General features: G+C 43.1%; 1 protein-coding gene across 7 annotated transcripts in view; it reads left to right on the top strand.

Annotated features, from left to right (window-relative positions):
- Window positions 1–25,498, top strand: part of Bptf (bromodomain PHD finger transcription factor) — a 100,915-nt gene that overhangs the window by 36,481 nt on the left and 38,936 nt on the right. For 5 of the 7 annotated variants that reach the window (XM_029483120.1, XM_029483122.1, XM_029483121.1 and 2 more), the window contains exons 4-13: window positions 2,390–2,599; window positions 3,121–3,309; window positions 10,264–10,449; window positions 14,473–14,660; window positions 15,789–16,144; window positions 16,491–16,622; window positions 18,706–18,835; window positions 19,534–19,672; window positions 21,107–21,286; window positions 22,767–25,071. In XM_029483120.1, the coding sequence (XP_029338980.1) occupies window positions 2,390–2,599; window positions 3,121–3,309; window positions 10,264–10,449; window positions 14,473–14,660; window positions 15,789–16,144; window positions 16,491–16,622; window positions 18,706–18,835; window positions 19,534–19,672; window positions 21,107–21,286; window positions 22,767–25,071 (4,015 nt within the window). The remainder of the gene's footprint in view (window positions 1–2,389; window positions 2,600–3,120; window positions 3,310–10,263; window positions 10,450–14,472; window positions 14,661–15,788; window positions 16,145–16,490; window positions 16,623–18,705; window positions 18,836–19,533; window positions 19,673–21,106; window positions 21,287–22,766; window positions 25,072–25,498) is intronic. The other 2 variants (XM_021175559.2, XM_021175555.1) reach the window with 1 other exon arrangement.

The following is a 25,498-nucleotide window of genomic DNA, read 5'->3' as shown; positions in this document are numbered from 1 at the left end:
AAAAAAAAAAGAAATACAACCAAAATGAAGCTTGGGTGTGCTGAAGGATGGAACAGAGACAAGGGCTGCTGAGCCACAAGGGGATCGAGCCTGCAGGGGGAGTGAGCACTGTGTTCTTGTCTTTGTAGACTTCACACTGCAGTGGCAGGCTGTGCTTCGTCCCCACGAGGAAGCTGCTTTACATGGCTGTCCTTACTTAACCAACCACTGGATTCTCTGGAGGACAGAGCCAGTTTCTCACGTGCATGTATCTGGAATGTGCAAACATTCCCTGTGTTATGGGACCCAGATTGTATAGCTTCCAACATTTTCTAATCATAAAAGAACACACACCTTTAAACCCAGCCCTTAGGAGGCAGAGGCAGGTGGATCTCTGAGTTTGAGGCCACCCTAATCTACAGAGGGAGTTCACAGCTAGGGCTACTCAAACTCTGTCTCAGAAAACCAAAAAGTTGGATTGTAAGGATGTAAGGTGTATGGATAAGACACATGAAAAGGACAAGGAACCTTGAAAAAGTTCTCAAAGGTCAAAGATGGGACAGCTTAAGCAACAAGTTAATCGTATTAGAGGGTGAGGTGGTAAGCATGCCTGCAGTCCCAGCACTTGGTGAGTACAGTGGGAAGAGTTCAGGCCTGGGGGCTGGAGAGAGTGGCTCAGCCGTTGGAGCACATGTTGTTCTTGCAGAGGACCCAGGTTCCTCTGACCCCACATGGTGCTTTACAACTATTCATAGCTCCAGTTCTAATGTTCCTTCTGGCCTCCAAAGACACCAAGCACACATGTAGGACACATAAATACATGCAGGCAAAAACACACACACACACACACACACTAAAATGAACATTTTGTTTTGTTTGTTTTTTAAGGCAGGGTTTCTGTGTGTGGTCCTGGCTTTCCTAGAACTTGCTCTGTAGACCAGGCTGTCCTCAAACTCACAGAGATCCTCCTGCCTCTGCCTCTCAAGTATTAGGATGAAAGGTGCTTGCCACTAACTACACCTGCCCCCTCCAAGGCCGGCACTGAATTTGAGTCCAGTCTGAGCCTTAGGACATTCCACCTCAAGCAAACAACCAAACAGACAAACTAATTTTGTGAGTGTGGTAACATATCCCAGCTACTCAGGATGCTGAGGCAGGAGGATTACAAATTTCAGCCCAGCCTGGGCCTCATAACAAGAACTCATTTCTAAGATGGTATTTTATTATAACCCAAGGGGTCTGGTTAGTAGTCATGTGTCCATGGCTATTTCTCTTACGCTGGTGCCTTGCTATGGTGGCACTCTGCCCAAGTTGAAAGGATGCCCTGAGCTAGGCCCTGTGGCTTTCAGAATAGTTACAGAGCTTCAGGAAAGAAAGGTCTCCATATGGGCTTCTCTGCTCGTTTTACACCAGGGAAGTAGAGATTCGAAGATCTAGGGAGCTTCCTCAGGCTCAGGGAGCAGATTCACCTCAGGTCTTTACTGGGTTGCACTTCTGTTTTTGACCCTTGTATAGACTGAGTCTGTGTCAGTTTGTAGTGTCTGCTCGTGTCAGGGCATGTGACAGATCTATCTATCTATCTATCTATCTATCTATCTATCTATCTATCTATCTATATCTCCAGTCTCACTTGAAGCTTTTCACTGGGGCTGTGTATTGCTGTATATAAAGCCTGGGTTGTAGGTGTGATGGTTGTGCTCTGCCTTTGCCATCTCATCTTTACAAAGAAAGTTGATTTTATAACTAGGATATATTCTCTAAAAGTGAAGCTCACTAAGTTAGGTTTATTATAAATGAACTATGTTTTATTTTGGTCTCCACCCCCCCCCCCCATCCCCTTTGGGTTAGGTCTCATTATGTAGCTCTGGCTTTCCTGGAACTCAATTTGTAGATCAGACTGGCCTCAAATTCATAGCTTATCTACTTGCCTCTCCTTTTTGAGCGCTGGAATTAAAGGTCTGCATCACTGTATCTATGTGTTGTGTGTGTGTGTATGCATGTATGTATGTATATGTGTAAGTGTGCTCGAGCATATGGTTATCTATGTGTGCATGAGTGCCTCTGGAGATCAGAGTTAGACCTGAGAGCCTCATGACATGAGTGCTAGAAACTGAATTCAGGTCTTCTAGCTGGTGTAGTTTTCTCTTAAAGACTTAAAGATTTTGGATATTAACCACCCCCAGCCCCACCCTGGGACAGGGCCTCACTATGTAGCCCTGGCTATCCTGGAACATACTATGTAGACTATGCTGGCCTTGTACTCAAGGATTTCCCTGCCTCTGACCCTGGGTGTTTAGATTAAAGGTGTGCACCACCAAGCCCAGCAAACATTCAAATTCGTTAGTGGCATTTGTTAGTAGTTTTATATTTAGTTATGCAAAGAGAACAATTACATTGTTGTTTATTACAGAGGAAATTTTGGACTCCTTAAGAATCAAACGAGGGGAAGATATTGACTGTGATCAGAGCTTAGAAGACCCAGAAAAGGACAAGCATGAGGGCGAGAACAACAGCTCCAAGGATGCTGAGAAGAGCAGGGAGGAGGCGGAGGACACTTCCGCAGACAAGGACGCTGACAGCAAAGGCCTGGAGGAAGAGCCCGGGCATGGAAAACCTGAGGGTAAAGAATTACTTGGTTCAAAATAAATATTTTGTTAATGCTATTTGTGAAACCTCCATTTTTACTTGCCAAATGAAAGTGGGGATTTTTACAGCAAACATTATTTTTGATTCCTAAGGATATTTAAGAGAGTCTCTCCCATGTAACATTACAACTGATGTAATGAGTTTTATATATTGATGGATTTGCAATAATGTAATATTTATATTAAAAAAAAGTTGGAAGTTGGCATACCTATGAAATTTGTTGATAAAAAGTTACTGTTTTTATTACCAGATTATATATGGTATATGCTAAAATATGTTCTTTTAAAAAATTAATTCTAAAACATTGTTAATATACACTCTTTATTTTTGGATGGCCCATTACAAAGCTCTTCCAGAACCTGCCTTGCTTTAAAATGCCCATCAGAGAGGCAGGGTTTGGTGACTGATGACTTTAGTAGTTGATTGAATGTGGCCACTTGTCCAAAAGCAATCTTAAAGCGTATCTTTAAAGTTTTGTTGTGCATTTTGCTGTAGAGCCAGCAGAAGTTGGGGATAAAGGTAACTCTGTGCCAGCAAATCTTGGCGACAACACAACAAATGCTTCTCCAGAAGAGACTAGTCCCTGTGACGGGAGGAGCCCCGAGGGCTGTCTCTCAGAGACCCATGATAGCAGCAGCATGGCAGAGAAGAAGGTGGCATCTGAGCTCCCCCCGGATGTACCAGGTACAGAGGGCAGCATATCAATGCCTCTGTAATGGGGGAACCCTTCCCTTTGCAGTCAGAGCTGCATGTCACCTAGAACCTGACAGTCTGCATTCATTCATGCCGCTTGCTCACAGTGCCATTCCTGGTTGCTAAACTGTCACCTAACATTTGATGTTTGGCAGATGCATTGCACTTAGTGCTTGGAGCTCCCTCTCAGTCCTCATGCTCGTGTTCATTAGATGGATTTGTACTCCTGGTCACCAGACCATCCTGATGGAGATTTTGATTTGAGTTACTTACATAGTAATGTGTGTCTCCATATTGAGTGACTTGGCCCTTGTGGCTCTGATTATACTAACACATTAATTTTCTGTTTGCATGCTCATGTAGTGCTTGCTACATGTCAGATCATAATATTAGTAGATAATCCATCATCACCAACAGTTTTGCAAGGTATATTGATATGTTAACCAATAATTCCAATTTTAACCTTTTTAACCTTGAAATTTTACTTGGAGTAAGTTATCATACTAAGGATGTGATTACGACCTTCTGCTTTTCAAAAACTCCAATGGTACTTTTATCACCGCAGCATATATAAGCATACATACATGATCCAGATGATTAAAAGTCAGAAAATGAGCCTCAACAATCTCAAAGTCATAGTTGGAGGGAATCCTTAAAGGTCCTTTTTGTGAATATAAAAAGATTTCCGTTTGCAAGCTTTGAGTTTGGTATTGCTGTGTGTTACTGATATTGGGAGGTGACCGATGTGTTGGAAGCGCTGTTGTGTAGAAAAGGTGTGCAGTGTAGGTCTGCTTCAGCCCTGAAACTCAGGCCATTCAAGCTTTTGAGGGCCTCTGAGTTTGTGATTGGAACAGGGAAGAGTTTTGGCAACCAGTGTTGAGCATTGCTGAAACCTGCAGGGAAAGCTTAGGTTACACATAGGCTCCACGTGACCCCAGTGGTCAGCAGAAGGTTGACGTTGAGGACAGTGTGCTCACTGAGGGGTAGGAAATCTGGAAGCAGAGAGCAGTTGGCTGGTGTGGTGTCTCGACCATCTGTAGGAAGTCTAGCCTCACACAGTGAGCTCTGAGTTCATCAGGGGTACATAGGGAGGCCCTATGTCAGAACACAGGAAGGAAACTATAGGTTTGGCAGTTGGTATTTGGGGAGACAATAGAAATTAGTCTTGTTGAGATGTGGACTATAGTAGAATATTGACTGAATATTAACTTTCTTAAAATTAGAATTGTTTAGAAGATAGTGAGAGGGTAGTATTTCCCAGGGACTGTTTTCTCAAGGGGCTAAAGAAATACAGGGCAGTAATTTGGCTTTCAAGCTGACTGAGTTCTAGGTTTTTGGTCAATTTTATTCTCATTTCACATATTCAGGACTAAAAGTTCTGAAGGTGGAGTACTGTTGCTGAAGTAATGTTAAAAAAAACTTTCATGCTTGTTACTTTTTTTTTAAGATTTATTTATTNATTATATGTAAGTACACTGTAGCTGTCTTCAGACACTCCAGAAGAGGGCGCCAGATCTNGTTACGGATGGTTGTGAGCCACCATGTGGTTGCTGGGATTTGAACTCTGGACCTTCGGAAGAGCAGTCGGGTGCTCTTACCCACTGAGCCATCTCACCAGCCCGCTTGTTACTTTTTAAATATAATTTTCATCCTTTTAGATTGATCAATACTTAATGTAAATCTTAGATGTACTGGTGGCTTCAGTTATGCCCTAACTGACCTGTTTTTAAACCAAATTTGATCACTTAGATGCTTATGTTCAGTCTTTGTGTGCTGATATTTTACATTTATTTATTTTTATGGGTAGGTATGGTAAACACATGCATGCATATGTGTGTTTATGCCCATGTAACAGCAAATGTGGGCAGAGACCTGAGGACAACTTGCTGGAGTCTGTTCTCTTCTTCCTGGGGGACTGAACAGTTGCCAGGCTTGGCAGCAAGCACTTTTCCCTCCTAAGCCATCTTGCCAGCCTGCATTGTGTGTTTTTATCAAGTAGTAGTTATTGTAATACATTTTAGACTCAGTAGTCTAAATACACATCTCTGACCAAAGTAGCCGGTCCTTGCTAACTGCACCAAGGTGGATATCAGACAGATGTAATAACCGTTCTCGCCTTGGGGGAGGATGGATGCTCTGCTGCTTCCCAAAGCTCTGCTTCTGTGTTCTTACTTATCCAGCAAGTAACGGTTACTTTTCTGTGCCTAGAGAGGGCGCTGTGTGCTTTGTGATGCCCTGAATCAATCACTGTTCTCACTGTTGGCACCCGCTCTGTTTAGTGGATGAGTTGGTCATTGGGATATAGGGTGGGAGCATTGCCCCAACAGATTAAAAATGGCATCCATGGTTTGGAACTTCTCACTTGGTTTTCTTTCTTAGACTTACAGAGTATGTTTAGAAACAATATTTACTGAATAAAGCCTTTTGATACAATAACACTGTCAGATTGGGTGGAGAGAATTCTGGGTTGCTTATATTTTCTTAATTACTTAATGATGGGTGTCTAGGAAATGAATACACAGGGAACCAGCTGGCCCACCTGCCCACCAGAGAGACGGATTGGTGTCTTTTTTTTTTTTTTTTTAAGATTTATTTATTTTATGTATGTATGGTGATAGCTGTCTTCAGACACACCAGAAGAGGGCATCAGATCCTATTACAGATGGTTGGGAGCCACCATGTGCTTGCTGGGAATCGAACTCAGGACCTCTCGAAGAGCAGTTGGTGTTCTTAACCACTGAGCCATCATCTCTTCAGCCCAGATTGGTGTTTTCTGATACCGTCAGGGCACTTTGCCTTATTTGTTCTTTCGTTTTTATAATTTTTAGATTTATTTTCTTTCATATCTATGAATGTACTAGTGCTTTGCTTGCATGTTTATGTGTCATTAGCATTCCTGGTGCCTGAAGAGGTCAGAAGAGAACAGCAGATCCCTGGGCCTGGAGTTAGTGTTGGCTGTGGACCACCATGTAGGTCTGGGAATCAAATTTGAGAACTCTACAAAAGGGACAAGTGAGCTATGGTTTCTTTGGAAAGTCAGTTTTGTTAGATGGCATTTTGCTGGGGCAGACATGTGAAGGAATATTTTCTTGAAGCGGATTCAGGTGAAGGGATGTTTTGCTAAAGCAGGCATGTGAAAGCGCACATGATGAAGGATTCTTTGCCACTGACCCGTTTGTATTGGTTCTTCTTGCATTGCGTTGTTGAGCTTCATTTGTCATGACTCCATAGAGAGGAAATGCACCAAAAGCCTTCTGGTGCTCCGCTGGGGCTTCTGGTGCTCCGCTGGGGCTTCTGGTGCTCCGCTGGGGCTTCTGGTGCTCCGCTGGGGCTTCTGGTGCTCCGCNTCCGCTGGGGCTTCTGGTGCTCCGCTGGGGCTTCTGGTGCTCCGCTGGGGCTTCTGGTGCTCCGCTGGGGCTTCTGGTGCTCCGCTGGGGCTTCTTGCTGCTTCTGTGGACTCGGAGAGCCAGGTCTGGGTCCTCTGCAAGAACAAGCACACTTGTCTGCCGTGTCATCTCTCCAGCTGCCAATGACAGTTTCTCAAACTAGTTTCCAGTGTGGGGCCATCATGAACAGTACTATTGTGGTTACTCCTCAGTCTTTCACATATGCACATGTATTTCTAGAGACATAAACCTAGTCATGGGTTTCCTTTAAGATTGTACGTGACTCCTTCATACACAGCCTTTACCGAGTAGACACACACACACATGTGTGTGCGTGTGCATGTGCGTGTGTGTGTGTGTGTGTGTGCGCGTGCGTGCGCGTCATTTGGTTTCCCTTTATATAAAGTGTCTGTCCTATTCTTTGTATACTTTCTGTTTCTGATTGTTTTGTTAGAGAGCATAAGTCTTTTTCCCTTAAGGCTGTCTTTACTACAGCAAGAATTCCTGTGTTGTCTTTAAACTTTCCAATCTCATAGTCCTTGATTAAATGCAGCTTGGTTGTGATTTTTATTTTTTATACATCACTGCACCAAATTTCTTAATATTTTGGTTAGGACTTCACACATACTTTCATAAGTGAGATTAGCTTATAATTTCCTTGCAGATATCCTTATCTCTCTCTAGAAATGAGATTATTTTATCTTTATAAAAATAATCTTAGGGTCTGGAGAGATGGCTCAGTGTGTAAAAGCACTTGCTGTTCAAGGCTAAGTTCAAGTTCAGAAACCCATGGTGGAAAGCGGTAGCCAGCTCCCGAGGGCTGTGCTCTACTGCACATGTCTGCTGTGGCAAGTACATGTTTGCACACACACCCTCCCCACACTAATAATACTCCAACTTAAAGAACAACAGTGGTCTTACGCTGAGAAGATAGCTCAGCCAATTGAGTTCTTGCCCCAGAATGAAAGTCATGTGTGATGATGGATCATCTTAGTATTGGGAAGACTGGCCAGTCAGTCTAGCCCGTGAGAAACTTGTCTCAGATCATATTGGGGCTGGTGAGATGGCTCAGTGGCTCTTGATGGGCAAGGCTGACCATGTGAGTTCAGTCTGCAGAAGCCACATAGAATTAAAGGGGAGAACTGACTCCAGCACCGTACTCAGGCCTACACACCCAGCCACTGCATGCTTTTCTGTGGCTTAGTGACTCCGGACCTTTCCTATTTCTTCCCCTTGATTTCCTTTGCTTTTTTGTCCCCCATGGCCCAGCTTCTGAAGACCTTCCATGCCGGCTTTCTCCTGGAAAAAGTTTGCTGTCAGTGCTTCAGTTTTCCTCGCACTGCTGTAGCTGCAGCTTACAATTTGGTTTTGCTGATGTGTTACCTTTATAATTGGTTACTTTTGGGTGATGCTGGGTGTAGGACCCGGGGCCCATGGTCAAGAGGCAAGCACTTTACCACTGAGTTATAGCCCCAGCACCAGTTTGACACTAGTAAATGTCTCATGTGTACTTGATGAGCATAAACACACACACACACACTCACACACACACACACACACACACACACACACACACACACACACACACACACGTTGTTGGGTACAGCATTAGACAGTCAAGTCAGAATTTTAAATTGTATTGTTCTAATGTAAGTCTCTTCTTCCCCTTCATTGGATGTTTAAAATTATTTGCAACTATTTACTATGAAAGCACCTTTCTCTCTTTTTTGTATGCCTGCTTTGTGTTACCAGCGATTGAGCACAGTAACTTCTCATGCTAGGCAAGTGCTTACTACAGAGCTACCCTCAGCCCGTCTAAATTTTTTTTCAGTTAGTTTTACTAAGTACTTTCAAATTTTTATATTTTCTTTTGAATTGTCATTTTTAAATGTGCATTATATTTCCAAGCTACATTACCTTTCTTTTAGTTATTTTTTTTTCTTAGTAGAAAAGTTTTTTTCGAGGGTGTGTGTGTATTTGTGTGTGTGTTTTTGTGTGTGTGTAGACCAGAAAAAGGCATCAGATCTCCTGAAGCCAGAGTTGGAGGCAGTTGTAAGCCACCTGATGTGGGTGCTGGGAACTGAACTCGGGTCCTCTGGAAGAGCAATGAGTGTTCTAAACCTCTATGTCTGCAGCATCAGTAGTAGAAAAATTCTAACTTGCCATTCATTCATTCATTCATTCATTCATTTACTCACTGTGAGGTAAGGTGTGCCGTGGCATGTTAGTAGAGGTCAGAGGACAACTTAGAGAACTTCAGAGGACTTGAGAGTTTGTTTTCTCCCCTTTGGTTCTTGGATGGAACTCACAGTCAGACTTGACAGACAGACAGTGCCTTTACCAGCCAAGCCATCTTCCCAGGCCTTAATATGAACATTTAAAATCTAAAAAATACATCCATTTTTAAAATTTACCTCAACATAATGTTCCAACAGCAAGCACTAGCACTTTGAGGGAATTTGATAAAAGGAAAAATGACAGTGTTGTCCCCCAAAAATGAAGAATCCAAATATTAAAGTGGACAGATATTAGGTGCAGTCAGCGATCCAGAATATTTCATGTGGCTCAGATGAAAGAAGATTGGGCTGAAAGATGGTGGTGGTAGGGGAGTTATTTTGAAAGACAGCATTAATTTTGTTTACTATATGCCTGGAATTGGCAAGCACGAATAGTGGATAGCACTGCTGTCATTTCTATAAGGCCCCTTTCTGTTGTGTTTGGTTGGTTGTTTGCACCTAAGTTAGTGTCATACTTGACAGTCTTTCTGTCCTAGGGGTCACAGGTGTGAGCCACAGCGGGCTCTCTCTGCAGAGCTGCGTGTACTTTGCATTTCTCTCGGCGTGAGTTACGTGGTCATCGTTCCATGTGCTTTTAAAGGCAGTCTTCATTCCTTTTGTAGTTACTCCTGTGTCCTCCTGTATTCTACATGCGATGGTAGCCATCATGCTGGGTGCAGTCGAGATCTAAATCACATTCCGTGGGCATCATTTGCTCGCTCTTCGCCATGCAGCATTCGTCATTACTTAGTGGTAGGAAGATAAGAGGAATGCAGGCAGGGACTTTCTGAACTCCGTCGCTTTTGGTTTTTCCCAATACTAATTTCTGTTACTGGTAAGGAGTAGACTGCTGGTGATGCTGTAACATCACCCAGAAAAGGTGACCACACTTAGGTTGAGGACCTGAGAGCTGCAGAATCCTCTCCAAATCTGTTTCTAGTAGAGAGATTTGAACACTTTAGAAATGTGAGACCATAAGCTCTGGGCATTTTTCTTAACAAGCCCACGTCTTCCATAGCGGATGGGCTCACTCTGTCGTGTGCAGTCGTTGCGTTGGTTGCTTTTTCTTCAGCTCTAGAATATTGAAAGATTGTCTGCCTTGTGCTCGATGTTAATAAAGAGCCTGTGAGTTGATGGACCAAGTGTATTTCACTATCCCGCCATGGTCGGCTTTGCTTTTTAACACTGCATCAGGATGAAGTCCTACAGCCATGAAATGCTTTTCTGACATTTAGATGTTGATGTGATTTTCAGTGTAAAAATCAGGTATTTTATTTTTCTAGAAGACTCTAACAAGACATGTGACAGCAGTGACACTAGTGCCACCACTGCCTCCAGCCAGCCTAATCTGGAGACCTGCAGCAGCAGCGAGCTCACTTCTTCCCAGAGTGACTCTGCTAAGGCAGCGGATGATCCTGAGATTGGAGAAAGAGACTCCCATACACCTGTCTCTGTTCACGAAGAGATAGGTAAGAGCGCTCTCATCCATTCAAGGAGATTTTTTTTTTTTCTTTTTTCTTCAAACATTTTCAAATTTTTAAACAAAAGTTCAGTAGGTTGACTGTTTTGTTTTTTGTTTTTTTTTTTTTAATTAACATGCGCTCACTGCTTTTGTTTCACATAACTGAAATCCTACAAGAGGAGAGAAGTAGCCCCTTCCTCTCCTGAAGCATAGCTACCATCAGTATTTTATATTTCCTACTCCATTCATATGTGTATGTTCACAGTTTTGTTTTATTTTGTTTTTGGCTTTTTTGTTTGTTTGTTTTGAATATATAACTGGGATCATTCTGCATGTATTGTTCTCCATCTTGTTTTGGTTTTCTGTTTTTCCACTTGGTGACACATGGTAGGGACTTTTCCGGTTAGAGGTACACATTTTTGTAGCTGCTGCATAGTATTTGGCTGTTACCATTGTGGTTCTTCCCACCAGCCCCACACCTTGTGTTCTGCAAGTATTCTAGCAAGGTAGGAGCCAGCGACTGAAGGGACTGTCTGGTCCAGTGGTAGGTGCCTTTCGCAGAGAGCCCCGCTAATCTCCAGATTTGTCCGGCCCCCTGTCCACACACCTACGTTTAACACCGTTTATCTTTTTTGCCACTGATAAGAAGGGATTTCATGGGAAGCCGTGCATATCCTTGCTTATGAATGTGGTTGCTTCTTTTTATCTGTTCGATAGCCTGTGTTTTGATGGTTCTTGTTCCTGCTCACTGTTTCCTGGAGGAATTTGGATATTCAGGATAGACTGCCTTATGTATAATAGTCGTTACTACTATCTGCTTCACATAAGTACTTAGATATAATTTTCTTGTGTTCAATTCTCTATGTCTGAAATGTTTACATTTCTATGTTGTTAAATTTATTCATCTTTTTCTGCAGGGTTTCTCTGTATGTTACATTGTGTCTTATTTATGAAGATAATCTCATAAATATACATATACTTACACTAATTTCTCATAACAAGTCTGTAGTATTTACTGTTTTAAGTTTATCTTGAGTATAATTTGATATATGATATAAGGTTGGTTTGTTTTTTTTTCTCCTATTGCAATTCACCAGACCATCTTAAAATAGTGTAAATGTAGAGGAAATTTAATTAGCTTTTATAACTGAGAAGTCCAAGCACACTTGTGGTGTAAGTGGACCTAGTGATATAACAACTGTTTCTGTCTTCTCCCCACCCCCTACTGTAACCCGTACCTTCTGTTCTCTCCCTCCCCCTCCTTTTGAGCTGACTTATTGTGTGATAATTGCGTTCTCTCCTAATACAGACAGGCCTTTCCCAAATCAGGTAAGATGGCACCAGCAATTTGTTCTCATGTCTTTCTAAGGTCTGTGGCCCAAAGGCAAAGGCCCTCCTTCTGCACCGTATCAAAAGTCTTTGAGGAAGGAATTTGAGTGACTTATCTTGGATCATATTGTCCCACACCTGTGGCCAGGGCAGGCAAGGTATTATTGATGGCTCCAGCAAAACTCTGATTGAAATGGGTGGGATAGGAATGCTTTTGCAAAGAGCAAGGGCTGCTTTGAAGGTAGGACCCAGCAGTAGCTGCGGTTCCTTCCTTCCTTCGATAGTTCACCATAGCATGGTCACTCCTGTCTATTCCCAACATCCAGCTCACAGTACCTCTGTCTAATATGGTGCATAGACCTCACTCTCACCTGAGGACTTCCAAAACCCTTGGTCCACAATTGCATCTGATAACTGTAATTATATCTAGGTCCCAAGCTCAGATCTCTGTGTGCTATGCATTATGTTTGACAGGATATGGCTTATCTTATAACCCAAGGGAAGTTGTGAGTTGAGCTGTTTTTTAATGTACTGCCCTAATAGTGGACGGTCAACCTTGGTAGACTTGAGATGATAACAACGGGTGAGAAGTGAGAAGCTTGTGAGAACGGTTCTTCTAGGGCCATTATGTTTTGGCAAACTAGTACTGCTGCTATACATAGTATGGACTATTGGGAATTGCTATTGGGTGAACGATTGCCCATACATACCAGTTTGGCAGATTCAGTGAGTTACCCACCTTTACTCCCCATGTCAGTATGACCTCTCCTAGATTTGTAAAAATTCCAGCTAGTACCTAATGCTTCATTAGTAACTGGCCTCAGGCTCCATAGACATGAACCCTTCTACTTCCTGACTTTGTTTGGTAGGTCAGTAGCCTCTGCCCTTTGCCTATGCTTGCCAGAGAGGCTGCAGTAGAACAGGTATCTGCTTTGCCACCAAGCTGACTACAGAGATTGGCTTCTTAATGGCAGAAATGTGGCCCTTGGGTAATGTGTGTGTTATGTGAGGGCCTCTCCTCTCTGTGTGTCTTCAACTCTGACCCTTAAACTAGCAAATTCAGGTGGTTAACCTTAAGCATCATTGAGTTGTGGCTGTACACTGAGGGGCTTTGTTCAAAAAGCCCTTGCTATTCTTTCTCTGTTTTCAGGAAGTCCAGCCTAAAGCCAGACAGCATTCATAAAGTTGATTATAGGATGGGATATTATAAGTGGTCCCAAGAGTTCAGCTCCAGCACACACAGAGTCCACGAGAAGATAACGTACCCAGGATTACTGGCTGTCCGGCCTGGCATGACAAGATATTCACCCTCTGTTCTAGCTTGATCTAATCAGTAGCATGTTGTGTGGACAAAGATTTAAAAAATACTCTCGGGATTATTTAGGGCTTATTGCTGTTAACCATGCTTAAAACATAAATAAATTTTATTAGTGGAGTTGACAGGAGAATCAAGACTGTTTACAGCCTTCTGTGCATCGTCAGGTTCAGGAGGCTAAGCAAGGTTATCAGCCTCTTCCTGGGAATTTACTCTTCTGCTTCAGGGTGTTGTGGGTTATTGTTGCCTGCAAGCCACAGTTTTTCTGTCATCGAGGTGTAAGTTAGAGCCTCTACCTTACACCCTCACTAACAGGGAAAGCAGAATCCTACATGGGCTCAGCCAGAGCCAGAGCACTTACCCAGCTTGCGAGCTCTCCATTCAGTTCTACGAGAGAAAGGGAAAGGAAGAGGAGCCAAGAGGAGGAGCCAGATTTAAAAACGGAAACATGGAATAGGGTGATGCCTCACTGGGAGAGTGGCCTCATGGGATGGGGGTTGCTCTGTCCAGTTCTGTCTGGGTGCTGTAGTTGCTTCCACAGGCATGACACATGGTCCTATTATACAGTAAAAGTGGATAGACTAACCTCTCCAGAGGGTAGGGTGGGGAGGGGACACATTGAGCCTACTAATGGTAAACAACCTCCCATTTGCATCTGTCTTTACTTGCCTAAAGTACGACCATCTATATAATGTGGTAAATTCCCATCCTTAGATTTATCAATGCTATACTGTTTATTTTCTCTTTTTAAGCTTTAAATTAAAAAATCAGGTCTTGTTCGATTTTCTGGCCAATGGAAAATATACTGTGATGAGTAGCTGGGGTGTGTGTGTTCATTGTCTGACGTGATGATGAGTAGCTGGGGTGTGTGTTCATTGTCTGACGTGAATATAGACGTGACTGTGCATATAGCAAGCAGAAACTGCTTCTGCACATTGACGTCTTTCTCCATCAAAAGCAGATGTTGAGAGAGTCTCATGTTAAGAGGATAATTGTTGTAATGAGTTATCCATAGATAATTGTGCAACTTCTGTAGAGAAAAATTCAGTTGTCACTTATGTTTAAAATTTAAGACTATTACTACTTAAGTTCAGTGGGTAATTTGTTATTTGCAAGTTTCTGGGGGCCCCTCTTTTCCAGTAGATGTGTTTCAAAACAGTTACCACTGTTTTCAGTAAAAGAATGAACAAGTCATGGATTCTTTTGCTTTTGGTGTTTGCTCTGGAGGAAACCAAGGACTGATAACGTTTGCTTGGCCTGTGGAAGGACATCGTCTGCCTGCTTGTCAGACTTTAATATAGACAGCATGAGTGTTGGATAAGTGAGATGTTCGTAGTTACTTCCTTCCTGTCCACATCACTTCGTGGCCTTTTCATTTAATAACAGGTGATTTCAGACTGGAGAAGTCCAATGGAGAAGTTTCCGAGTCCCCTGGAGCTGGGAAAGGAACGTCTGGGTCCACTCGCATCATTACCAGACTGAGGAACCCAGAGAGCAAACTCAGTCAGCTCAAGAGTCAGCAGGTGGCAGCTGCAGCCCATGAAGCAAATAAATTGTTTAAGGAGGGCAAAGAGGTGTGTTCTATTTAAGACAAAATTCTGTGCACTGTGAATGGTTACAATTGTGCATTGGAGAGACTGATTGCCCTTCCAATGGGCACCCCCCCAACGCCAGCTCCAAGAGACCTGAAGCCTGTGGCCTTCAGGGGCACCCACACTCATGTGTCAGTTCCCACAGGCATACATACACATGTGGACTGCACCCTTGAGTCTTTAAAGTAGGTATAGGAAATGTATAGATCTAGTTTTGAATTGTATTTTCTTTCTTGTAGTGAGTACCAAGAGCAACATAGTTAGGCTTGTATTATGGTAAATACACTTATAAACCCAAATTTAGTCCATTTATTAGAAATTCAGTGAGCAGAAGACATTACAGAGTCAGCTTTATTGCATATATTTCTCCTTTGTTAGTTTTTTGTTTTGTTTTTAAGCTACTGTTTTACTGTGTTGCCCTGGCCACCCGCCTTGTTTTTGTTTGCTTAACTTTTATTAGTGTGTGGTGTGCACACAAGTGCCCAGATGTGTGAGGGAATCCAGACAACTTCTTGGAGTTGGTTCTTCTTTCCACCTTGTGATATCTAGAGATTAGAGTTGGTCACCAGACTTGTGTCAAGTACCTGCACCCACTGAGCTATTCCACAGGTCCTTGTGTTCCCCACCCTAAGGCAGCTTGGCTTTGAAGCTCTCACTAGGCTGAGTTCATGGTCCTCCCCTCAGCCTTCTGAGTGTTAGGACTACAGGCATGAACACCAACCCAGCTCCAACCTCACTTGAAATGTAGCTTATTTTTTCTTTCTTTTTTAGCAACCCCATACTCCCCTAAATTTAACAATTAAACTTCAGTCTCTTAGTCATAGATGTCACCTGTTTGGAATGTTTACAATTATTGAAAGACAGTTGGCCAGACAAAATTTGCATCTTTTTTTTTTTTTTTTTTTTTTTTTTTTTTTTTTTGTTTTTCGAGACAGGGTTTCTCTGTGTAGCCCTGGCTGTCCTGGAACTCACTCTGTAGCCCAGGCTAGCCTCGAACTCAGAAATCCACCTGCCTCTGCCTCTCGAGTGCTGGGATTAAAGGCGTACACCACCACGCCCGGTCCAAAATTTGCATCTTTGACACAAATAATGACTTATTTTCCTCTTCAGGTGCTGGTGGTTAACTCCCAAGGAGAGGTGTCACGGCTGAGCACCAAAAAGGAGGTGGTCATGAAAGGGAGCATCAACAATTACTTTAAGCTGGGACAAGAAGGGAAGTATCGAGTCTACCACAATCAGTACTCGACCAATTCGTTTGCTCTGAATAAGCACCAGCATAGAGAAGACCATGATAAAAGGAGGCATCTTGCACATAAATTCTGTCTCACTCCAGCTGGGGAGTTCAAATGGAACGGGTCTGTTCATGGGTCCAAAGTCCTTACCATCTCAACCCTGAGACTCACCATCACACAGCTAGAGAGCAACATCCCTTCATCCTTCCTTCACCCCAATTGGGCTTCACACAGGTAAAGGACGCTGACATTAATTTATTGCATTAAAAATGCTAACTACCTGTAAATTGATCCTTATAGTGTGTCCCTTAAAGTGTTAATACCAATGAGTTCAGTGAAGTCTCAGTGGGCAGGAAGCTGAAGATGTATGTGGGTCAGAAGTACCAATGCAGCACTCACATCTGTGTAGCTTCAAGTATCAGAATTTTATCCCTAGAGTCAAGTGGAGACCAGAGTTAAAGAATGTTCTACAACATTCTTTAGGAATGTAGGTTGAGAAATTGAGAGACTGATGCCTGGTGCTGTATAAAATCTCCTTAAGAACAACTGAGTGACGTGATTTCTTCCTTCTGCAATGCAGGGCTAATTGGATCAAGGCCGTTCAGATGTGTAGTAAACCCAGAGAATTTGCATTGGCTCTTGCAATTCTGGAGTGTGCAGTTAAGCCAGTTGTGATGCTGCCAATATGGCGGGAGTCTTTAGGACATACCCGGTGAGTGAATCCTGAGCCTTGGGAACGGTGGGTAGTGGAGACTTCTGAAATGCTAGATAATTCATAATCATGGAAAAACCCGAGAGTTCATGGTAACGACTGTCTCTTCCTGTCTACAATAATTCATAGGGTACAGAACTGTAGTGAAGATGAGACCAAATATGGTTTTGTTGTTTTAAATTGTGTGTGTGTGTGTGTGTATGTGTACTTGTGTGTGCCATGGGTATGAATAGATGGTTTGTTCTTTTTTTTTTTTTTTTTTTCCGAGACAAGGTTTCTCTGTGGTAGATGGTTTATTCTTGACGGGTGTCTTTGCCCCTTGAGCCATCTTGCAAACGATATTACAAGTGAAAGGCCCTCTTTTTTGAGATAGGCCCTAAGCCTTAGAGGAAGTGAAGTGATGCAGATGTTCCATTTGTGACTGAGGAGTCCACAGACACTTGCTTTCTGTATGTGATCAGCTGTGAATGTCTGAATTAACCCTCCTTATGTACAACACAAAAATAGTTCCTTGATGGTGTCTGAGAGCTCACCCTTCACCTACACACAGGCATTCACATTCCAAACACACACAAATGTGCACACAGACAAGTGGATAAAGTAGTTGTCACAGTTCTTGGGTCTAGTGGGTAGAGGCTCCAGCTGCCAAGCCTGAGGGTCTAAGCTTGGTGAGATCGAATCTCAGAAAGTAACAAGCCAGGCATGGTGGTACATACTTTCAGTCCCAGTACTTAGGACATGGAGACAAGATGTCCGGCCATCATAGGATACATGAGATCATGTCTCAGGAAATAACCAATAATAAACAGTGTTTGAGAGAAATGGCTCGATGGTTAAGAGCACTGGTTGCTCTTCAGAAGGCCTGAGTTCATTTCCAGCACTCACGTGGTAACTGTCTGTCTGTAACTTCAGTCCCAGAGGGTCTGATGTCTTTTTCTGGCCTCCATGGGCCCCTATAAATGTGAGGTCTACATAAACTCATGCAGTCTCTCCCATCTACACATTAAAGAGTAATTGTTTAAAGAATAGGTATTAAATTGAGGTACACATACCTTTAACTTCATCTTTATGTAATAGAGTCGGACAATTAAGTTTGAGGCTGGCCTGAGCTACATATATATAAACCTTGTCTCAACGAATATAAAAACATGTTTGCAGTTGTCAAAATACCCCCTGGTCTGAGGAAGCAGAACAGTGCTCCCCAGGAGTCCTTAAACTGGCAGTGCTCCCGGGGAGTGCTTAAACTGGGCCATGGAAGCCCAGCTGTGCCACACCCAGCACGTCATTACCAAAGAGGACATGGCTCAGGGAAGAGAATGAACAAACCCATGTGCTAATAGAAGAAAGAAAGGCAAAGGGTGAATTAATTTATATTTTTGTTCTGATACATTCCTTTTAAATGGATATAAAACCTAGGTGCCATAGAGAAGGAAATTGGGCAGACATATTTTAAAATTCTGAGTGGAGAACCATTATTGTAATCAAACTCGAAAGAGAGATGGCAAGCTGAGGGGAAACATTTGCACCACAATGGAAGCTTTCCTCAATTGGCAAAGACCTTGTATAAGTGAAAGAACCAATAGTCCAGTACTAGTGAGAGAAAGGACCCAGACAGGCGCTGTGCAGGAAATGGATGTGAACGGCTAGCAGATAGACTGTGGTGGCTTCTTTCCTTGGGACCGTATTGTTTCCTCCTAGTTTGGCTAGCAATTTGGAAGTGTGATGCTTACCTTCAAAGAAGCTATGAAGCGTAGTAGGATGGCTTTGTTGTTGGTGGCTCCTCTGCACCCCATGAAAGCTGTCCCAAGTCTCTGTATTTTCTGGGTAAAAGCCATTGTCTTGAGTTGCTTGTGTGGCATCAGTTCTGTTTATAGTAGGCCTTTATGGACTGTGAGTGTTGGGTTAGGGTTGGCACTTTGATCTCTTAGGGAGTGATCCATCTGCTTGTTCTGTCTGTTGAGCATCTTGGGCATAGGGTTGTAACTAAGTAATCTCTGGTTTTCTTCCTAATTTTCAGTTTTCATATCTTTTTTATTTTCCAAAATTAAATGGGATTCTTTTTTTTAAATCTGTGTATTCTCAGGTTACATAGGATGACATCAATTGAAAGGGAAGAAAAGGAGAAAGTTAAAAAAAAGGAGAAAAAACAGGAGGAGGAGGAGACAATGCAGCAGGCCACATGGGTAAAATACACATTTCCAGTGAAACACCAGGTAACTGTCCCTGTGGGCGGCGCGGTGCACGTGGGGTTCTGATGTGGCCGATGTGCTTTGCTTTGTCATGATCTTAATGAATGAGGCAGTGTGAACACATGTAAGCAAGGTTTTCTCAGAATTTGAGACCAATTTGTTGAAATTAGTAATAAAGATAAAAACATTGTTAAATTTAATAGAAGTGTTAAGTTCTTTTACAAATCTTTAGATTGCTACTGAAAATATAGTTGTTTGGTAAATTTAATTTGCACAAATCTTTTGTTATAATTTTTAAAAATTATTAATTTTATGTATATGAGTACATCGTATGTGTCTTCAGACACACCAGAAGAGGGCATCGGATCCCTTTACAGATGGTTGTGGCTGCTGAGAATTGAACTCAGGACCTCTGGAAGAGAAGCCAGTGCTCTTAACCACTGAGCCATCTCTCCAGCCCTCTTTTATTATAATTTTATTTATGTGAAAGTGTATGTGTATGTGAAGGGAAGGAGAACAAACACACACACACAGGTCATAGCATAATTCATAGGACTTGGTGCTCCCGCTCCCACCATGTGGGTCCATAAGGGTCGGGCATATCGTGCCTGTCTTCTTCCCCACTGTGTCTGGCCCAGTGTACCTGATCCTTAGCTTGTGTTTGACAGGCGCTTCTCACACTCCGTGCATTTCCTTAACTGTTACATTTCCATTTTTGCCAGGTTTGGAAACAGAAAGGCGAGGAGTACCGAGTGACGGGGTACGGTGGCTGGAGCTGGATTAGCAAGACGCACGTTTACAGATTTCTTCCCAAGTTACCAGGAAACACGAATGTAAACTACAGAAAGCCCTTGGATGGAGGTTAGCCATCAGCTATTTTAGTATATACAGTTAATACGAAATCTTTATTGTTTCCAATTTTTATAGTCTTGAGGATTTTTGTTTGTTTTTCTTTTTTCAAAACAGTTTCGCCGGGCGGTGGTGGCGCATGCCTTTAATCCCAGCACTTGGGAGGCAGAGAGGCAGGTGGATTTCTGAGTTCGAGGACAGCCAGGGCTATACAGAGAAACAAAACAAAACAGTTTCTCTGTGTAGCTCTGACTGTCCTAAACTTGCTCTGTTGCCCAGGCTGGCCTCAAACTCACAGAGATCCACCTGCCCTTGCCTCCCCAGTGCTGGCATTAGAGGTGTGTGCCATCACTATCCTGTGGAATATTTATTTATTTATTTATTCATTTTTAATAAGACCACGTCTTCAGATTTCACAGTAGACTGACCGTATTTTAAATGAATGTGTCCTCAGGAACGTTTAATAGTGTGTGGGAAATACTTTTTTGATTTACTAGTTAGATGTTCTCATTTTTTAAAATTTAAGATTATTTATATTTTATGTATATGAGCGTTTTGCCTTCATGTATATATGTGTACCATGTGTTCATTCCTGGTGCCCACAAAGACCAGAAAAGGGACATTGAGTCTCCTGGCCTTGGAGTTAGAAAGGACTTTAAACCACTGTTAGTTATGAGTGCTGGCAACGGAACCCAGGTCTTCTTCAAACCCCACAGGTGCTCTTAGCCGGCCTAACCAGTTCTCCAGCCCCATAAACTCTAAGGAGTTTGTCAATTACCTATATTTAAAAGGCTTTGATAGATTTGAATTTTAGTTAACGAAAGATGAGAGAAAATAATTTTTAAAAATATTCAACTCTGTGATTACAATATTATTTTCAAAATACTAGTAGGGGTGGCTCAGAGGTTAAGAGTGGCTTGCAGAGACCATAGTTTAGTTACTTATAGGGACTTTGTCCTTTCTTACCTCTCAGGGCACCTACCTGCACACTCTAGATACGTATACAGACACAAAGACACATAATTAAAAAATCTTTTAAAAATTCTAATATTAAGAATATCTGTCTATTGGATGGATCACAGGACCCCCAATGGAGGAGCTAGAGAAAATACCCAAGGAGCTAAAGGGATCTGCAACCCTATAGGTGGAACAACAATATGAACTAACCAGTTATCCCGGAGCTCGTGTCTCTAGCTGCATATGTATCAAAAGATGGCCTAGTCGGCCATCACTGGAAAGAGAGGCCCATTGGACACGCAAACTTTATATGCCCCAGTACAGGGGAACACCAGGGCCATAAAGTGGGAATGGATGGGTAGGGGAGTGGGGGGGAGGGTATGGGGGACTTTTGGGATAGCATTGGAAATGTAATTAAGGAAAATACGTAATAAAAAATATATATTAAAAAAAAGAATATCTGTGGCCATACATGTGATTCTTTTTTAGCCAAAAATAATACAGATGAAAATAAGGATGAGTCAGAGAAAAGAAAAAGTCCACGAAGTCCAAAAAAAATGAAGACAGAATGTGATTCTGAACAAGGTGAGACCAGAGATGCAGACGCCACAGCTGGAGCCGCCGCAGGGGCAATGGAGCTGTCTAAGGAACCTGAGAAGAAGGACCAAGGTAAGCAGGAGCAGGAGACAGGGGATGGTGAGTACCAGGTCAGATTCCCACTGGCAAACACCACAACCTCTCTCTCATGCAGAGCACTTCATCATGCCAAAGGATGTTGCTTTCTGATCCCACCCCGTTGGTCTGTTCTCTGTGGACTTGTCTGTTTTAGACCTTTCAGTTGAGTGAGCATAGGCAGTCTGTTGTCCTCCTTTATCCAGCACGATTCATCTGTTCAGTCCTTGACCAATGGATAGTTCAGCTTTTCTGCTTTTTAGCTGTTCTGTACATTTAACACTGAGTTTCTAGGATTGGGTTTGTGTGTGTGTAACTCTGAATGGCCTGCAACTCACTGTGTAGACCATCCTGGCCTGGAGCATACAGTGATCTACTGCTTGTGCCTGTTCAATCCTGGGATAGCAGTGCCTCCATAGCCAGCTTGGTTTCTGCATATTATAAAAGCATTCAGTTTACTTGTCTTGTGGGTTCCAGAGATCAAACTCAGAGCCTCATGCGCTGTACAGCTCTGAGCACAGAATCCCGGAAAAACAGATTTTCACTTCTCAGTGCTACACCAAGGAATGGAACTGCTAGATCCTGTGAGAACACCGTATCTAAGCTTTTGAGAAACTTTAGGGCCAGTGAGATATAGAAATAAAAATGGTTTAAGTTGGGCTGGTGAAATGGCTCAGCAGTTAAGAGTGCCCACTGCTCTTCCAAAGGTCCTGAGTTCAAATCCCAGAAACCACATGGTGGCTCACAACCATCTGTAACAACATCTGACACCCTCTTCTGGAGTGTCTGAAGACAGCTACTGTGCACTTACACATAATTAATTAATTAGTTAGTTAATTAATTGAAAAAATGGTTTAAGTTGTCCTTTTTTTTAAACACATAAGCAAACTAGAGAGATAGCACTCTGCATGATGTGATTGGTGTTTAAATATGAAGACTCAGAGTTTGTATTCCTAGAATGCATGTACGTTCTGGTGGGATTTGGTGGCCTGCCTATAATTCCAGCACTTGAAGCCAGAGCTTTGCTAGCTAGACTAGCTAGCTATATTAGTGAGCTCTGGGTTCAATTGAGACGTCTGGTTCCACATAATAAGATAGAGACAGTTCCCGGTTGGTTTGTTGAGCTTGGTTTGTTGTGCAGCCCAGGATGTCAGACCCAGGCTATGCCTGCCTTTGCTTCCCCAGCGTGGGTGTCACACCTCAAGGTTAGCATGGTTGATAACAGGCAGAATGTACTCAATAGCCTGTCATCAGCTGTCAGCTCTCACGATAACAGCCCATCTCTTAGGTCCCAAATCTCAGAGTCTTCTAGTATTTGAAATGTATCTATTTTTTAGCCCCATTTAAAGTTTAGCAGTGTCCATGATATACGTTATGAAGATAACAAAAAGTAGGTGTGTTTGGAAATAAAATAGTCTTCATGTATTTCTCATTTCAGAGTGAAAATTACATTTTTTTCAATGTCTTTAATTCACAGATGTAAAAGAACTTTTAGATTCTGATAATGACAAATCCTTCAAGGAAGAACCAATGGAGATCGATGATACCATAAAAACAGAGTCACATGTGAGCAGTCTGGAAAGCACAGAGGTAGATGTAGTCAATGTTAGTGAGGGCTTCCATCTAAGGACTAGTTACAAAAAGAAAACGAAATCCTCTAAGCTGGACGGGCTTCTGGAACGGAGGATTCGACAATTTACACTGGAAGAGAAACAGCGTCTTGAGAAGTTAAAGCTGGAGAGTGGGGTGAAGGGGGCGGGCAAGCCCCCCACGGGTGCTCTGAAAAGCTCCTCTGAGTCTCCAGTCTCCACAAAAGCAAGTGAAGGGCATCAGGGTGACTCGCTTAGACAGGAACAAAGCCCCAGTTCAAGTCAGGCTAGCACTGTGGACTTGGGGCTGGGGAGCTCACAAAGTGATCCCTTGGTTCTTGGCGTCAGTCCTCCTAGTCTCAGCATGCACAAACCTGATCCAAAAGATCAAGTATTAGAGGATGTCTCCATTCAGAGTCCAGGGCCAAACTGTCAGAGGCAGAACTCTGTTGAAAGCGACCTAGATACCAGGATCTCTGAACCTGCCAGTAAGGGACTGGAACTAAGTCAGACTAAAACAAAAGTGACTGACTCTTCCTCTGATGACTCTAAACCAACCAGTGCAGACGATGTTGGCATTTTGATCTGTAAGAGCAAGAAGCTGCTCTCACAGGATGATAGCAGCACCGTCGTGTCTTCTTCCAAGAGTACTTTACCTGCATCAGTTCCTAAAAGTCCCCGTGACAGAGATGCCCGGGCCTTCTCAAAAGCAATGGACTTCGATGGGAGACTAGGTGGTGACTCTGAACATAGTAGCACTTTGGAAAATAGCTCTGATACTATGTGTATTCGGGACAGTGCTGAAGAAGATATGGTTGTTCAGAACAGCAATGAAGCCACCTCTAAACGGTTCATAACTCCAGACCAAGGTGGAGAAAGTGTGGAGCCAACAAAATGTCAGTTAGTTTCTAAGTCCACTGAAAATTGTGAAGACAAACTACAGGGTAAGGTAACTGAAGCAAACGGTAAGAAACTGGGCCAGCATCAAAAGCCAGAGGAGAGAGCAGTTAACAGATGTACTGACCAAGTCAGCCTGAGACACAGCACTGACAGAAAGAACAGTGACCCTCGAGAGTCTGAAAAGAAAGGACAGAAAGCAAATAAGTTTCAAATAAATGGCAAAGACAGTAAAGCTAAGGGGCACCTGAAGGGGCCGGGCACGAAGGGCGGCTCTGATGGTAACATTGTGCGTAGTGCTGTAGAACCAAAGGCCAATAATATCAATAAAGCCATCCCTGGGAATACCAAGTCACTGCCTGGGAAGGAATCTGCTGCGAAGCCGTTCATCAACGGTGACATCATTATGGAAGAGTTGAGTGAACAGAACACTTCAGAAACCAACTCAAACTCACTGAGTTCTTCAGATGCCAAAGGTAATCACCAAGATGGCCTCCATGCCCTACCATCCACCAAAGAGGCTGCCAGTACCCAGGTAGTCATACCCCCAGCCCCTTGTCCAGATCGGAACTCACTTAATCAGGTAGAAGATATGGAAACTGAAAGTCCAGAGGTTAAGAGAGTTATCCCATCTCCTGTTAGGACTGGAGAGGACTCTAACCTCAGCAAGGGCTTCATGGGTGACAATGGACTACCTTCCAGCAAAGACGAGAATGTCAATGGAGAATCCCAAAGAAAGACGGTCATCACAGAAGTCACCACAATGACATCTACTGTTGCCACAGAATCAAAAACTGTCATTAAGGTGGCAAAAGGAGACAGGCAAACTGTGGTTTCTTCCACAGAAAATTGTGCCAGATCCACAGTCACAACTACCACTACCACTGTGACAAAGCTCTCCACACCCTCCCCAGACAGCGGCGTGGGTACCGTCTCTGTAAAGGAGCAGAGTAAAACCGTGGTCACCACGACAGTGACGGACTCCCTGACCACTGCAGGAAGCACACTGGTGACATCTATGACCGTGAGCAAAGAGTACTCCACGAGAGACAGGGTGAAGCTGATGAAGTTCTCACGACCCAAGAAGACCCGCTCAGGCACTGCCCTGCCGTCCTATAGGAAGTTCGTTACCAAGAGCAGCAAAAAGAGCATATTCGTGTTACCTAATGATGACTTGAAAAAGCTGGCCAGGAAAGGAGGGATCCGGGAGGTCCCTTACTTTAATTATAACGCGAAACCTGCCTTGGATATATGGCCATACCCTTCTCCTAGACCGACCTTTGGTATCACATGGAGGTATGTGCTTTAGAATGCTATGGGGACAGGGTGGTGGTAAAGAGTGTTTTCTGTTTAAGTAAAATGAAATGCCAGGAGATAGGGAGGCATATCTGTAACGGCCAGGGTCAGTGACGAGCATGAGATAGAGAAAGCTGCTAGCTTGACCAGCGGGTGGGATTCAAATTTACCCAGCAGCCACAGACTTATCAAAAATATAAGGGATTCTTTTAACATGCGTGTTTACTTTAACTTGCATGAGACCAGAGGAACTTGCCGATCTTGTGTTGTAACTGTGCAGTTATTGCATGCTGTTTGCTTGGCACCACGGTAACCATGGGAGTCCTAAAAACACACACGCCTGTAAAGTCAGAAAGCCCTTCACGTCACACCTTCCTAGTGACATTTATTTGCATGTATTAGAGTTCTTGGTTATTTATGACAGAAA

Source organism: Mus caroli, chromosome 11 (genome assembly GCF_900094665.2).
Source record: "Mus caroli chromosome 11, CAROLI_EIJ_v1.1, whole genome shotgun sequence".
In the NCBI taxonomy this organism is placed as follows: domain Eukaryota; kingdom Metazoa; phylum Chordata; class Mammalia; order Rodentia; family Muridae; genus Mus; species Mus caroli.
Note: the sequence above shows the minus strand (reverse complement) of the source record. Positions and strands in the feature narration are given on the sequence as shown.